This window comes from Procambarus clarkii, chromosome 6 (assembly GCF_040958095.1).
Source record: "Procambarus clarkii isolate CNS0578487 chromosome 6, FALCON_Pclarkii_2.0, whole genome shotgun sequence".
Taxonomy (NCBI): Eukaryota; Metazoa; Arthropoda; class Malacostraca; order Decapoda; family Cambaridae; genus Procambarus; species Procambarus clarkii.
This window is the reverse complement of record NC_091155.1, coordinates 48,576,718-48,593,727: the sequence shown is the minus strand read 5'-3', so window position 1 is coordinate 48,593,727 and position 17,010 is coordinate 48,576,718. Positions and strand designations below refer to the sequence as shown.

The following is a 17,010-nucleotide window of genomic DNA, read 5'->3' as shown; positions in this document are numbered from 1 at the left end:
ACGAACCAAAGTCTACTATTTCTTTTAGAATCTCGCGTGGATACGTGGATACATGAGGTCACACGTGGACACGTGGAACCCAGCTAAAAAGAAATCTAGCACAGCTAAGAAGAGATAAATAGGCTCTAGCTAAAAATAAATCTAACACAACTAAGAAGAGATAAATATGGTCCAGCTAAAAAGAAATCTAACACACCTAAAAAGAGATAAATAGGGTCGAGTTAAAAAGAAATCTAGCACAGCTAAGAAGAGATAAATAGGTACCAGCTAAAAAGAAATATAACACAGCTAAGAAGAGATAAATAGGGTCCAGATTAAAGATATCTAGCACAGCTAAGAAGAGATAAATAACATGAAAATAACGTAAGATAAACATAAATACACGCCGCGTTGAATCAGTAAGTTTGTCTACCCAAATACCAGTCACCAGTATACCAATGTGATATAACCATTGGTACCGGAGGAGAAACTAGATAAGGTCGCCGGTCTCCGGACACTAAAGAAAGTTATTGGTGGTTTTTGGTAGTCTAAAATATACTTGTATTAGGTTTATTGCAAAGGGTTATAACATGATTCGAAAGAGATAGCCTTATATAATACTGGAATGGTTAGTATAGATACCCACAGAGGCGAAAAACTTGTGGTGTCCGGAGACTGGCGACTTTATATAAGACATTACGAAGGAGATGGATCTTTTTGTGCAATATTTATGTTTTCCCAGTTTACGGAGGAATACGGAAGAGAGGGATAGTTAGTAGGGGAGAGGATCGACTGGGCACCAGTCCTTAACGATTCTTCCTTGTTTACGTATCAATAATTGGGGGAATTTGGTTATAAACCGATTTGCCAGTTCGCTGATTTTCCAGGAAAACCCGGTAATGTAAGACTTAAAGCTTGCCCTTCCCATTGATCATCTTAAGAATACTAACAAGCGATAAGAAGTAGTTGCTCCTGCACCCACCTCTGTATAAGATGAGGGGGAAGGAAGAGGAGGATGGGCTGTGGGGGAGGATGTACGGTAAAGTATTTAGTAATTGGGGGAACAGACAGAATAGAGGAAGAGGGCGGGGAGCAGAGAATATAACAGAAGGAGAGAAAGGTAGAGAAATAATAAAATATGAAGAAATAGGAGTGGAGTAGAGAAAGAATCTGGGTGAGGTGGTTGTTTTCGGGTAAGAAGAAAACAGAAATAAGGAAAGAGAGGACGATATATATATATATATGTATATATATATATATATATATATATATATATATATATATATATATATATATATATATATATATATATATACATAGCAACCCCAATGTCAGCAACCTATTGCAACCTATTAGCAACCCCAATGTCAGCAACTGGCACCCGTCTCTCACCGCAGGCCCTCCGAATTGCCATGGCTCTCCGCCTCGCTGCCCCAATCCACACCGAATACAGGTGTATTTGCGGCGAGGCAGCAGCCGACAGATACGGACGGCATGGCCTTCTCTGCCAAAGGACAGGAGGATTGCATGCAAGACACGGCGAGGTCAATGCCGTTATTAAAAGAAGTCTTACCACAGCTGGTTGTCCAGCAGAGAGAGAGCCCCGTTACCTAATGTCCCGCAACTCTGATGAGCCTGTCGGTCGCCCAGACGGAATCACGGTGAACCCCTGGAAGAATGGTAGACAGTTGGTGTGGGACTACACTTGCGTTTCAACTTTAGTTAATACCTATGTTGACTTCAGTGTTACACAAGCAGGAGGAGCTGCCAATCACCGGGAAGCGGCCAAGTCACGTAAATACAGAGACCTTGAGCACCACTACAATTTTGTCCCCATTGCCTCAGAGACACTTGGTGCCTGGGGTAAAAGTGCTGCTAGCTTTTTGAAGGAGGTGGGGTCTAAGCTAATCGAAACAACTAGAGACCCTAGAGCTGCCAGTTTTCTTTTTCAGCGCCTTAGTGTGGCAATCCAGAGCGGAAATGCTCACTGCATCCATGGTTCCTGCCCGCCATCTGAGGAGCTGGAGGAGCTGTTCAACTTGTGACAAGTAGCCTTGTACCCTGCATGTAATCAATATTGTAACTTTATTTGTGTAATGACATTTTCAAATAAAGTTAGATAAATATACACACATACCAAAAGAATAGGGGTGGTTACCTTACCTTGAGGTTACCTTGAAGTGCTTCTGGGGCTTAGTGTCCCCGCGGCCCGGTCGTCGACCAGGCCTCCTGGTTGCTGGACTGATCAACCAGGCTGTTAGACGCGGCTGATCACAGCCTGACGTATGAGTCACAGCTTGGTTGATCAGGTATCCTTTGGAGGTGCTTATCCAGTTCTCTCTCGAACACTGTGAGGGGTTGGCCAGTTATGCCCCTTATGTGTAGTGTGGTAGGAGAAGAAAATATCAAAGTGTTCAGTGAGGATCCACAAGGTCTTCTCTGATTACTCTTTATTTTCTTCTCCGAGGCTATGGGTCCCTACACTTGCACCAGAGGTGGTACCCCTTCTAGGTATTAAAATATATATATATATATATATATATATATATATATATATATATATATATATATATATATATATATATATATATATATATATATATATATATATTTTAAACCTAGAAGGGGTACCACCTCTGGTGCAAGTGTAGAGACCCATAGCCTCGGAGAAGAAAATAAAGAGTACTCAGAGAAGACCTTGTGGATCCTCACTGAACACTTTGATATTTTCTTCTCCTACCACCCCTATTCTTTTGGTATGTGTGTATATTTATCTAACTTTATTTGAAAATATCATTACACAAAAAAAGTTACAATATTGATTACATGCAGGGTACAAGGCTACTTGTCACAAGTTGAACAGCTCCTCCAGCTCCTCAGATGGCGGGCAGGAACCATGAATGCAGTGAGCATTTTCTCTCTGGATTGCCACACTAAGGCGCAGAGAAAGAAAACTGGCAGCTTTAGGGTCTCTAGTTGTTTCGATTAGCTTAGACCCTAACTCCTTCAAAAAGCTAGCAGCACTTTTACCCCAGGCACCAAGTGTCTCTGAGGCAATGGAGACAAAATTGTAGTGGTGCTCAAGGTCTCTGCATTTACGTGACTTGGCCGCTTCCCGGTGATTAGCAGCCTCCTCCTGCTTGTGTAGCACTGAAGTCAACATAGGTATTGGTTAAAGTTGAAACGCAAGTGTAGTCCCACACCAACTGTCTACCATTCTTCCAGGGGTTCACCGTGATTCCGTCTGGGCGACCGACAGGCTCATCAGAGTTGCGGGACATTAGGTAACGGGGCTCTCTCTCTGCTGGACACCCGGCTGTGGTAAGGCTTCTCTTAATAATGTCATTGACCTCGCCGTGTCTTGCATGCCATCCTCCTGTCCTTTGGCAGAGAAGGCCATGCCGTCCGTATCTGTCGGCCTCTGCCTCGCCACAAATACACCTGTATTCGGTGTGGATTGGGGCAGCGAGGCGGAGAGCCACGGCAATTCGGAGGGCCTGCGGTGTGAAACGGGTGCCGGTTGCTGACATTGGGGTTGCTAATAGGAAATCACCTGCATGGGGAGCTGCTACAGCTCTCAGTCGGGCAGTGTCATGTGGTGTTGTTGCAGCTTCTAGCAAAGTCGCAGCTTCTTCGTCGGCAATGGGGCGATCCCAGCTGGATTGCTTATGGGCTTCAGAAGGCGGTGGTTGGGGTGCTGGTCCTGCGAGAGAGACCCATTTGGTTGTGCAGTCTGTGAAACTGGGATCATGTACCCCTGCCTGTTGAACTAGGTGCTCAGGTAGGATTTCCTTCACCAAGTTGTCAGACCCCAGTGAAGAGGACAGGAACGCTGGTACAGCAATTTGTGTTGCTGTGCGCACGCCAAGGCCCCCGAGTCTGACAGGAAGGGAGGCCAGTTTCCACTGTAAGTCACTGAGGGAAAGATTGAGGGCTTTTTCTAGTGTGGATTTCAGCAAGCTGTCGTACTCTTCTAATTTAATATTGTTGAAAGATGGCGAACATCTTAGAAAGTAGGTCAGCCTGGGGAGGGACAAGCATCTGGTGATGAGGTAAAGTGCATCATGAGCATCGATGTCTTCAATCCTCTCGTTCATCCTCTTCAGGTCAGTGATCTTCTTACCAAGGACCTCGTCGATGGCATTCCTTCCAAGAGGAGCACCTAGGAGTGTGCTGTCCTCAGGGTTGGTTGTATGAATGTCAGGCAAAACAACCTTTATTTGCTCTATTATGTGCTGGTTGGTGGAGGTTATTTCGCACTTGGAAGGGTTCAGGGTGAGGCCTAGGCTTGCTCCTTGCTCCTGAATTATTCTTATGTCGTCCAAGAGTGAGGCTGGGGAGCCGGCTAGAGTACCATCATCCAAAAACCAAATGTTGAGCTCATTGGACAGGTTATCGGTGACTTCCTTGATAACTAGGCAGAAAAGAAAGGGAGCAAGGGGGTCACCCAGCTGGACACCTTGTGATTCAATTTCATGTTCCCCAAAAAGCACAGTTAGATTCTTGCTGTAGCATGAGTTTACAAACGGGTAGAGGGAAGGAAAAAGGCGATGAACCGCACTGAGTACTGTATCCCTTCTAACCAGATTAAAAGCATTTTTGAAGTCCAGCTTTATCAGGACTTTTTCATTCGTAATGTTGGCAATGTAGGCTCTAGCTGCATGAGCCGCTGCGTCACACCCTTGGGGAATGCCAAACCCAAGCTGTTTTGGCTTCAGCATGTCGGCTGCTGCCTGACTAACTGCTCTAGCAGCAGCCTTAGCGACGAGACGCCGGAGTGAATTGCCCACAGCTATCGGTCTGATTCCTCCATTTTTTTTTCCTCAGGGCACAGAGGGTAGCGCCAAAAAAGAGAGGCCGTATGGTCTCTGGTATGTTGCCAGCTAGACATGTGTTGGCGAATCTAGTTAGTTCCACCAGGAGGCCCTGTGCAATGTCTCCCAGTACAGGGTTGAGCATTTGTTTGATGTGGTTGGGACGTAGTCCTGTGAACCCACCTGCTGATCCTGGTGGGAAGGATAAAGCTGCTTTATGCACCATGGATTCGAGCACACACAGGGGTTCTGCTCTGGTGACACCGACTAGGGGAACACTGTCGTCACGAGGTGCTCTGGGTGGGTGCTTTTCCCTCAGGGCTTGTGCTGTATGGGCATCCCTGGTGGCAACTGTGTCTTCACTGGTGATGACTCTGATCGCCCCTATTGTGTTGCCTTCTTCTATTTTCTTGCTGACTGTTGCTCTGAATTTGGATGCCTCGGTTCTGCTGTTGATACCTTTCCTGCCGTGGGTGTTTTTGGCACGGGTGGGGAGGGGTGCCTGGTTGTCCTCTCTAGGAAAACTATTTATAGCCATAATGACTGAGGAAGCTTATGATTTGTCTCTCCTTGCAGGGACAGCTAGGCATATGTTTCCAAACAGGAGAAGGTTGCGCCATGCTTGGATGGTTCAAGGGGAGTCATTGACCTTTTTCAAGAGGCTGGATAGTTTGGCTGCTGCCTGGGGCCGGGCAGCTTTGGGGATGTGCTGCAAGGTTCCAACCGATGTTGCTTTGATGGCTTCTAGTAGATTCTCAGTCGAAATGAAGCTGTTGGAGGTGTTTTCCCTGACTGCTGGAGCGGGGCCTTGATTGATACCCTCTTTGGGAGGGCGCCACATACCCGGACAATCGGTTCCGTTGTGAGCATACTTGCGCACATCTCCGTTACACTTGAGTCTCCACGCCTTGTCACACACTTGGCATGTGCCATACCTGTCGTCGATTGATGGCTCCTCTTGGCTGAGAGAAGCCTGGCTGTCAGTCGTGACCTGCGACATCGGCGGGCGCTGGGCGGGCGCTGGGCGGGCGCTGGGTGGGCGCCGGGCGGGCGCTAGGCGGGCGCTGGATGGGCGCTGGGTGGGCGCTGGGCGAAGGCTGGGGGGGGCGCTGGGGGGAAGTAGCGTGAGGGGGTGGACACAGGGAGGTAGCGGTCGCGGTTGGGGTGGGGCAGGGTGGGGGAGGTGACTCGTGGGTTGGGTGACGGTACGCACTAGCGGGTATGGGGAGGGGGGGGGGGGGGTCAGAGGGGTGACACTAACACGTTTGTATAATTTCGTGATATATCACTGCACAATATAATCTGGTTCACTGTGGACTCGATGCACTTAAAACACGATACCTGTTTCCCGAGAGCCGAGGTATCTATTATTCAGGGATATTTTCATAAACACTTACACACTGGTCACCCCCCTCGACTGACCGTACAACAACACCTCATATATATATATATATAATATATATGTATATATATATATATATATATATATATATATATATATATATATATATATATATATATATATATATATATATATATATTGGTGTATACTGGCAGCAGGTTTTCTTTCAAACATGTTTCATTGAATATGACCGCATATTCTGTATTTATTATTTTCTGGTTTAGGGCTTCTATCCCTCTAACTATTTTCTTAGCATCAGGGCTTAATTGAAATAGGAGTTCTCCAAAACTCATTTTCGTACTTTTAAGGTGAAGAAAAGAAGTGATTTACTATAGAGTGTATTACACTTATTTGTATAATTTGTGAACCATGGAGGTTCGAAACGTCGTGCAAATTATACAAATAAGTGTAATACACTCTATAGTAAATCACTTCTTTTCTTCACCTTAAAAGTACGAAAATGAGTTTTGGAGAACTCCTATTTCAATTAAGCCCTGATGCTAAGAAAATAGTTAGAGGGATAGAAGCCCTAAACCAGAAAATAATATATATATATATATATATATATATATATATATATATATATATATATATATATATATATATATATATATATATATATATATATATATATTATTTATCAGTAGTAATATTTATCAGTACCTGTCTGGGCAGTCACTGTTGGCATTTAGGCACATTCCTATGTTTGTTTCCTTAGTGTAGACTGCAGTGTGGAAACCTCCGCTCCTTTCCATGACTGTTACATCTAGAAAGGGCAGCTTCCCTTCCTTCTCCATCTCGTAACTGAAACACAACACAGAATTCTGCTCAAATGCCTCCTTCAGCTAATGCAGATGTCTGACATCAGGTACCTGTGTAAAAATGTCGTCAACATACCTGCAGTATATGGCCGGTTTCAAGTTCATGTCGACAAAAACTTTTTGCTCGATGGTACCCATGTAGAAGTTCGCAAACAGGACACCTAGGGGAGAACCCATGGCGAGCCCATCTACTTGCTTATACATGTGCCCATCCGGGCTCAAGAAGGGTGCCTCTTTAGTACAAGCTTGGAGTAGTTTTCTTAGAATGTTTTCTGGTATGTCAAGAGGAGTACAGGCCGGATCACGATACACTCTGTCCGCTATCATCCCTAGGTTCTCCCCTAGGTGTCCTGTTTGCGAACTTCTACATGGGGTACCATCGAGCAAAAAGTCTTAGTCGACATAAACTTGAAACCGGCCATATACTGCAGGTATGTTGACGACATTTTTACACAGGTACCTGATGTCAGACATCTGCAGGAGCTGAAGGAGGCATTTGAGCAGAATTCTGTGTTGCGTTTCACTTACGAGATGGAGAAGGATGGGAAGCTGCCCTTTCTAGATGTAACAGTCATGGAAAGGAGCGGAGTTTTCCACACTGCAGTCTACACTAAGGCAACAAACATAGGAATGTGCCTGAATGCCAAAGTGACTGCCCGGACAGGTACAAGAGGAGTGTTGTTAACGCTTATGTCGACCGTGCCCGCAGCCACAGCTCAGAATGGAAGCAAGTCGACGAAGAACTCTGTAGAGTAAGGCAGGTCCTAGTCAACAACGGCTTCTCCAATGGTTTCGTTAAGACATCATAAGAAGGAAAGTGAAACGCCATGCAACCTCTGAAGAGACAACTAACACAACACCTATACCCCCTATTAGACTATTTTACAGGAACTTCTTTTCCACAGCCCATAAAACGGAGGAAAGGGTCCTGAAAAATATTGTCAGTAGAAACGTTATCCCTACAGACAAAAATCAGAAGATACAACTGACGATTTACTATAAAACCTGAAAAACGGCCAGCCTACTCATGAGAAACTCTCCAGACACAAAGCAGAACGCTTTAAAAGAGACCAACGTCGTCTATGCCTTCAAATGCCCTCTTGGGGACTGTAAGCCTCAAAAAACCCAATATATAGGCAAGACAACAACATCTCTTTCCAGGCGTTTAACGATGCATAAGCAACAGGACTCCATTAAGGAACATATAATCTCTTCCCACAAACAAACCATCACCAGAGAAATCTTAGCAAACAACACAGAAATCATCGATAGATACAGCGATAGCAGACGGTTTGACGTCTGCGAGGCACTACACATCAAGAAGTCAACACCAGCAATCAACAGCCAATTAATGCACAACTATATTCTACCCACTTCAAGACTCCGCTCCAATATAGAAGCATCAAGAAATATGGACCAATAGGCTTCCTACAATTACTTCCATTCAATACCCATTGTTTCGTGTTCTGTTTTGTGTTTGAATTTAAAACTCATTCAATACCCATTGTTGAAAGTTTGTTTTCACCTCATCCACCTCACCCAAATGTAGATATAAACTCGAAAATGTGTAAGATCTATTCAGTTTCAGTTGTGTGTTTGTAAACTAAAGTCTTTGAAAATGTAATAAGTTTTACGAACGCGCTCAAGTGTTGCGTCAGACTAGAAATAAAAATGAATTTTGGAGAAATGATCTTTGAATTACCATCAACAGTGAAAAGAAATGTAAGATAGAGAAAATTCGTGATATAATTATTAATCTTACTTTTTCGGTCATATTTAATAATATATATATATATATATATATATATATATATATATATATATATATATATATATATATATATATATATATATATATATATATATATATATATATATATATATATGTATCTGTACCTGTCTATGACTCTGTGTCTATCTGTTTCAGTCATTCTTCTGTCTTTTTCTTTGTACAGTCTTCGACTAAGTAAATGTATGAACATCTTGTGAAGATATATGTTTGTTTGGTAATATAAGTGTATATATCTAAATTCCACATCTCCCCCCCCCCCCTCTCTCTCTCTCTCTCCTGGCCTAGTTGGTAAGGCTTCGTGAGAATATTTGTAAATACAGTACGATATTATTAACATACCTGAATGGAAATTTAAGAAAATTTCGACTGATATCAAATAATAACTTCGATTAGGCAGTATTAATGAACGGCCGATTTAGGTTGAGATTGCTGAGTTAGTTTTCATTGAATATATACAAAATATTTGTCATAAACGTTGAAGCAAGTGTATGTATTAATACACAATGCATCAATAAACAAACATTATCTATAATAAATATTAATAAATAATTATTAATAAAGCTTGAGCTATACAATACATATATTTCCGAGGGTCACAACAGGGATTCTTGCACGAATATTTTATATTTCTTATGTTCATCCATACTAAAGTATAATGTTGACAAATTTGCTCCAAAGTCAATTTTAAACATTTCGGGAAGAGTGATAGATGTCGCCTCAAGGATGCTAAGGAGTTCTTTAGCGAAACGCGTTAGGACCATTAAGAATGTTAAATGTACTCCGGATTGCAATTAATGTTTAATTTTCTTCCTCGACGAAAAAACATAAGGAATAGGAATGCATGAAAGATTTGCCATAAAATAGGTACAAGAGTCAACCAAACCTCTGGAAATATTGTTGTCCCATTTCCTGCGGAAGTGTTTTGTCAAGAAATACGTACAATTTCCAATGCTGACTTGTGCATTGCATAAGGATTCGTGCACAGGTAATCCCTTGGGTGGAAATAGAGATGTTGCACATTGCATGAGGACTGGTTGATGTTTTGGTTGCATGTGTTTCTTAGTCACAGTTGCGTTCATTATTTATGTTTAATTTTCGTTTGTAAAGGACCAACGCCTCACTTGAATCAGAAATTAAATGGAAAACAAAAGAGAAAACGATATATACTAATAACGTTTTAAAAGTAATATCTCGATCATTAACACGACAGCGAAGAGTCGGTTAAACAAATCGGCAATAACAAGCGAATTATCAATGAAACAGAAAGTGGGAATTTACTTGTATGCACTGTAAGGAGTATGCCACCAAGACGGTATACACAAGGAGCACGAATGGACCGTTTGGCGAGCGTCACCCAGCGAGGTGTTGACGGGACCGAGGCGGCCGCGTGACTGAGCCGTGCCTGGGACCCTACACCACCACCTCCACCACCACACAGTTGCCAGCTGCCTCCACCTGACGAAGGTCAACACCCATACACCTTCACAGCCACGTGTGTGTGTGTGTGTGGGTGTAAGGGGAAGGTGTGTGGGTTGACCTATATATGGTTATTAGGGAGTCAAGTTCAAGTTCAAGTATGTTTATTGAGACAAGAAAAAAAACATCTCAAAGGGATAGAGTAGCTCAGGCTATTTCTATCCCCCCCTCCCCTATAAGGGAGTCATTTGACAGGCGACGCCATTATTTACAAGGCGATGACCAAGAGCTAGATCTCATCCTCCTCGTCCACAGATGGGCACTCATCCTCCTCGTCCACAGATGGGCAGCAACGTAGGGGTAACAATCCTAGACAAATTTGTGGATGAGTACGCACATGCATGAAGACACACATATACTCCATTATTCAACTCTTCAGTGATATTTTCTTCTCCACTCCCCCGTTTTCTTTTTACTCGGGTCTGTCATAAAATGGAATTTGTTACGAATGGAGAGTTATAATGAATAATTAGAAGTTCATCTCCTCGAGCGCCACGGAAGAGAGGACACAGAAGGCGGTCTTTCTTACTCGCCAGACGGCCGCACTCCAGCTCTGAAGCTGTGCTGAGCCACACCACAAGCAACTCTGAAGCTGTGCTGAGCCACACCACAAGCAACTCTGAAGCTGTGCTGAGCCACACCACAAGCAACTCTGAAGCTGTGCTGAGCCACACCACAAGCAACACTGAAGCTGTGCTGAGCCACACCACAAGCAACTCTGAAGCTGTGCTGAGCCACACCACAAGCAACTCTGAAGCTGTGCTGAGCCATACCACAAGCAACTCTGAAGCTGTGCTGAGCCACACCACAAGCAACTCTGAAGCTGTGCTGAGCCACACCACAAGCAACTCTGAAGCTGTGCTGAGCCACACCACAAGCAACTCCAACTCTGAAGCTGTGCTGAGCCACACCACAAGCAACTCTGAAGCTGTGCTGAGCCACACCACAAGCAACTCTGAAGCTGTGCTGAGCCACACCACAAGCAACTCCAACTCTGAAGCTGTGCTGAGCCACACCACAAGCAACTCTGAAGCTGTGCTGAGCCACACCACAAGCAACTCTGAAGCTGTGCTGAGCCACACCACAAGCAACTCCAACTCTGAAGCTGTGCTGAGCCACACCACAAGCAACTCCAACTCTGAAGCTGTGCTGAGCCACACCACAAGCAACTCTGAAGCTGTGCTGAGCCACACCACAAGCAACTCTGAAGCTGTGCTGAGCCACACCATAAGCAACTCTGAAGCTGTGCTGAGCCACACCACAAGCAACTCTAACTCTGAAGCTGTGCTGAGTCACACCACAAGCAACTCTGAAGCTGTGCTGAGCCACACCACAAGCAACTCTGAAGCTGTGGTGAGCCACACCACAAGCAACTCCAACTCTGAAGCTGTGCTGAGTCACACCACAAGCAACTCTGAAGCTGTGCTGAGTCACACCACAAGCAACTCTGAAGCTGTGCTGAGCCACACCACAAGCAACTCTGAAGCTGTGCTGAGTCTCACCACAAGCAACTCTGAAGCTGTGCTGAGTCACACCACAAGCAACTCTGAAGCTGTGCTGAGCCACACCACAAGCAACTCTGAAGCTGTGCTGAGCCACACCACAAGCAACTCTGAAGCTGTGCTGAGCCACACCACAAGCAACTCTGAAGCTGTGCTGAGCCACACCACAAGCAACTCCAACTCTGAAGCTGTGCTGAGCCACACCACAAGCAACTCCAACTCTGAAGCTGTGCTGAGCCACACCACAAGCAACTCTGAAGCTGTGCTGAACCACACCACAAGCAACTCTGAAGCTGTGCTGAGCCACACTACAAGCAACTCCAACTCTGAAGCTGTGCTGAGTCACACCACAAGCAACTCTGAAGCTGTGCTGAGCCACACCACAAGCAACTCTGAAGCTGTGCTGAGCCACACCACAAGCAACTCTGAAGCTGTGCTGAGCCACACCACAAGCAACTCTGAAGCTGTGCTGAGCCACACCACAAGCAACTCTGAAGCTGTGCTGAGTCACACCACAAGCAACTCTGAAGCTGTGCTGAGCCACACCACAAGCAACTCTGAAGCTGTGCTGAGCCACACCACAAGCAACTCTGAAGCTGTGCTGAGCCACACCACAAGCAACTCTGAAGCTGTGCTGACCCACACCACAAGTAACTCTGAAGCTGTGCTGAGTCACACCACAAGCAACTCTGAAGCTGTGCTGAACCACACCACAAGCAACTCTGAAGCTGTGCTGAGCCACACCACAAGCAACTCCAACTCTGAAGCTGTGCTGAGTCACACCACAAGCAACTCTGAAGCTGTGCTGAGCCACACCACGAGCAACTCTGAAGCTATGCTGAGCTACACCACAAGCAACTCCAACTCTGAAGCTGTGCTGAGTCACACCACAAGCAACTCTGAAGCTGTGCTGAGCCACACCACAAGCAACTCTGAAGCTGTGCTGAGCCACACCACAAGCAACTCTGAAGCTGTGCTAAGCCACACCACAAGCAACTCTGAAGCTGTGCTGAGCCACACCACAAGCAACTCTGAAGCTGTGCTGAGCCACACCACAAGCAACTCTGAAGCTGTGCTGAGCCACACCACAAGCAACTCCAACTCTGAAGCTGTGCTGAGCCACACCACAAGCAACTCTGAAGCTGTGCTGAGCCACACCACAAGCAACTCTGAAGCTGTGCTGAGCCACACCACAAGCAACTCCAACTCTGAAGCTGTGCTGAGCCACACCACAAGCAACTTCAACTCTGAAGCTGTCTGTGTCTAGTGGGAATAAAGGGTGCGGTTTTCCGTCGACTTTGCTGGGAATATCGAGCCGAGAGGCTTGAGCTGTGAGGACACTGAGCACCTGGTGTAGCACCTGTGGGTACCGACCTGTGAGATTTATATTTATTTAATTTATATGAATTTATATTTACGTTAATTTATATACTTCGATAGCAATTTGTATAATGATAAGTGGACTGTATTTCTGCAATAATCTCTTAATCTCACAAATCGATCCTCTACACATGAGGGGGGGTTTATATTACACATATGCAGCCAATCAAATTACAGTAATAGCTACATACATTGATGAGGTTCCTTCTCTTATAGTACAGCAGGTTAGTCCACCAGGTATAACTAGAGTGTAGACACCAAATTATCCTCTTTGAGGTAGCTTCTATCACCCAGTAACTGGTGCACATAATCTTGCATCCTCGTCTTGACCTGTCAAAAGTGCGCTAGCTGTGAAGCCAGATACCTATATATGACAAGTATATCAGAGAAAACAGTACATGGAACATGAAGACCTGGCTTAATTACCTTTAGTTTGAGGCTTCCATGTGATCTAACCGGATAACCCTACCCAATGACATTAATGGCCACTAATGATAGATAATGGGTTTCGGATAGACACTTAACTTGAATTTGTAGACAGCGTGTTGATAATGGTACACTTTTAGTTTCCATAACACTACGTCCAAGTAAATTTAACAGGAGCCGAATTTGCTCCCGTGTGAGCCTCTGGTCTCAATAACAACAATGATGGCTGCCCTCCTCCTCCACTCTGACGCCTGGCTTACATTGTCCAGATTTCAGAACGTGATAGAAGGGTCACATTTACTCTACTTTAATATTGATAATTAAGTTAATTTATATAAGATGTTTTTATGATGGTAAAGTCCAAAGACTAATGTATTTAAGAACAATTCCCAGCAGAATAGCTGGTGAATTATAATAGTATGTGGTGATGATATCCCGTTTTCTATAGACGGTAATTCCACTACAAGTTACGTTTTCTATGGTTAACTTGTGGGTAATACAGCTATTATCTGTATGATTATTAAATGCTGTCGGATTTTCCGACATAATTCCCCAGGGGGCTGCTCACGGGTCGAAGTCCTCTTTAGAACAGACGAACACCGATACTCCTCCTTCGAATTATTAGATTAATTTGATGTTAGTAGTTAGTAATCACACATTTGTGTGTCTGTTCGTGCAGGACGGATGTCCCGTACTAGAGTTGCAGGGGTTAGAAGTCTAATGCGATTTCATTTCCCTGTCAACTCTTGAAAGGCTAATATTCAAGCCTTATTACATATTATTTAACCCAGAAGACTGGATGTGATCAAGTACTACAGTCAAGTATGATTCAGGGACTGCAGTGAGATCAGTGACATTAGATATAACTTGAAGTTTCTTCAGGTAACTGGTCACTGATATATAAACACTGACGCCCATGGAATACATCTTGATTAAATAATAAATGTATCAAATCAGTCATCAGATTTATTGGGGTTTAATTTAGTTAATTGATTCAGAAGATTGAATAGCTCATCATTAAAGTAAAGTATGGTTCTGAGACTGCAGTGGGTTCAGTGACATTGGTCGCAGTGACTTGTAGCTGTTTTAGGCTACTGTTCACTGATTTGCCACTGAGGCCTCATGAACTCATCTTCAGCTTTAAATGATGATACTAACATCAACCTCTGTTGGTATAGTCAGCTGTAATCTCCTTAGTATAATGCTACTGGAGAAATATAATCAGCTGACAAATTTAGGTTTCTACTGGTATTGTTTATCTGCAGGCATAGGTCTCCTCAGGCTTGATACTGGGCCTGAGAGTAATTTACCTCCTGCAGAGTTTAACATGGTTATGCCCTGATATTTAGTAGGGCTACCAATGAATTGATGGTAATAGTCTGTCCCAACAAGGAGACCGAAGTCAGTGAGGTGATCAGACTTAATATTATCTGCCAATTTTATTCCTCTATTTCTCAGGAATTTGGCTGTTGCTCTCAGACCTTGAACTTGTAGGTCTACTGGTATTTTGTCCACCACAATGGCTTGTACTCGACAGACGTACCTGCCTAAGCGTACTGATGGTTGTACCACCTGGTAGACTTGAGGTCCTGCATCTGTTACAAACCCTGAGATGTTGAATGACATCTGGGCTACAGGCCTTAATTGTAATTCATCTGCCAACTTTTAGTGATATATGTTCTCTGGGATCCTTGGTCAAACAACCCACGGGTATGGACCTTGGCCCTCTTATTCAGGATGGTAATTTGGGCAGTAGGCAAAGTCGTATTACCTTTAGACTTTGCCGATTGGACACTCTTTGTTTGTTGCACCTTGCAATACTGTACTGTGGTGGGAATGCTATCTTCCACCTTGGGGTTTGGAGACGTTGTTTTGGTGTCTCTGCACAATGCTGCATGGTGCTGACCTTTGTTACACCTATTACAGGTGTGTAATTGGGTCTCACAATCCTTGATGTTATGTTTCCTGAGGCACCTCGTGCAATGTTGCAAATCTTTGAGTCGCTCAACACGGGCGTCACTATCAGGAAAATTAGGGCAGTGGTACATTGAATGTTTCTCATTGCAGAACAAACATGTTCCATAGCTTCCTGTACCCTTTGGTGTCACGTTCTTGGGTGACACAGTAACTATAGGCTTGGAGGGTCCCACTGCATATACGCCCACACTGCCACTGTTCCACTTTGGTGTTGAATTATATTGTCTAGATTGATTTGGTGTACCTTTGGTACTCTGTGGTTTACTATTATTGGTTTCTGAGGGTTTACTTGGTGGTTTTAATTTGTCATGTGTTCGTAATTGATGAACTACTGACTTTAAAACCTTCAGATATTTCACTCATGGATAAGATGCTTTTATTGTAATGAGCACTCATTTGTCTCAATATGTCCCTAGGTATTTTCTCCTGGACAATTATTTTCAAGACCCACTCAGCCCCGTTTGTATCTGCTGTCAGGCTGAGGGCATTGATCAATGATTCTACCTCCAGCTTGAAGACTTGGAGTGAATCAGCTGAAGCCTCCGGTGGGGGTAAATGCAACAGCTCATGAACTAAATGTGATGTTCTTACTTCTGGATCAGCATAATTATCCTTGAGGAGTTTTACTGCCAGATCATAGCCGTCATTAGTTAATCTCAGATGGGATACTACTGTTTTAGCCTCACCTGATAATTGGCCTTGCAAATAAGAGAATTTACTACTCTTTGGTAAAGATTGTTTTGAGTCTACAAGGTCAACGAATTTGTTCCAAAATTCATCCCAATCTTCCTCATCTTTTCCTGAGAAAGTGGGTAAATTAATTGGAGGGAGTCGAGCTTCTGCTTGACTCGTATTAGATGCAACTGTTGTTGTTGTTGCTGTTGCCTTGTTCTGGGCAATTAATTTGACATAAGGCTGTAACGTGGCCTGAGTGTGATCTTCATAATTCGCAAGATCAACCATAATGTCGTCTATTTCTGTTTCTGATAAATTGGTGTTGGCAAGTTCAGCCACATATGTTGCTATTTGACATTTGATTTGCTCAAATTTACCTGCAGCTGCTTGATAATAGCTTTCCAGGTCAGCATAATCAACTTGAGATTGTTGTGACAAATCTTCACATTTCTTGATCTGTCTTGTTAAGTGGCCTTTAAGACCTGCAAGGGTTCTTTTCATTCTCCCTGCATTATCCATCCTGGCTAGTTGGTGAAGCCTTGTGGGGCTTGTATTTGGGCTGCTCATAATACTGAACAAGCACTGATGGTAGCCTAGGGTTAAATTCTGCACTCACTAGGCAATAATCCTACCTCTACTAGAGGTTAGCACTTAAAATTAATACACATTATATATATACAATCATACACACTAATGATTTGAGTGATAAACCAGTGTCACTGGAAGTACCTTTAGGTTAGCTCTTCTATATCACCCTAGGATGGTA

General features: G+C 43.9%; 1 protein-coding gene across 1 annotated transcript; it reads left to right on the top strand.

Annotated features, from left to right (window-relative positions):
* Positions 1-1,473: 1,473 nt before the first annotated feature.
* LOC123752004 (uncharacterized) lies at positions 1,474-13,053 on the top strand. The gene is made up of 2 exons (XM_045734066.2): positions 1,474-1,523; positions 10,821-13,053. The coding sequence occupies exons 1-2, from the start codon at positions 1,474-1,476 to the stop codon at positions 13,051-13,053; spliced, it is 2,283 nt and encodes a 760-aa protein (XP_045590022.2).
* The last annotated feature ends 3,957 nt before the right edge of the window (positions 13,054-17,010 follow it).

What these genes read in the sequence shown, in the direction of transcription:
- LOC123752004 (XM_045734066.2), top strand. Translation starts at nt 1,474, where the DNA reads ATGGCCTTCTCTGCCAAAGGACAGGAGGATTGCATGCAAGACACGGCG. An exon ending in TGCATGCAAGACACGGCGAG is followed by an intron (nt 1,524 to 10,820) that starts GTCAATGCCGTT and finishes CTTACTCGCCAG; the next exon opens with ACGGCCGCACTCCAGCTCTG.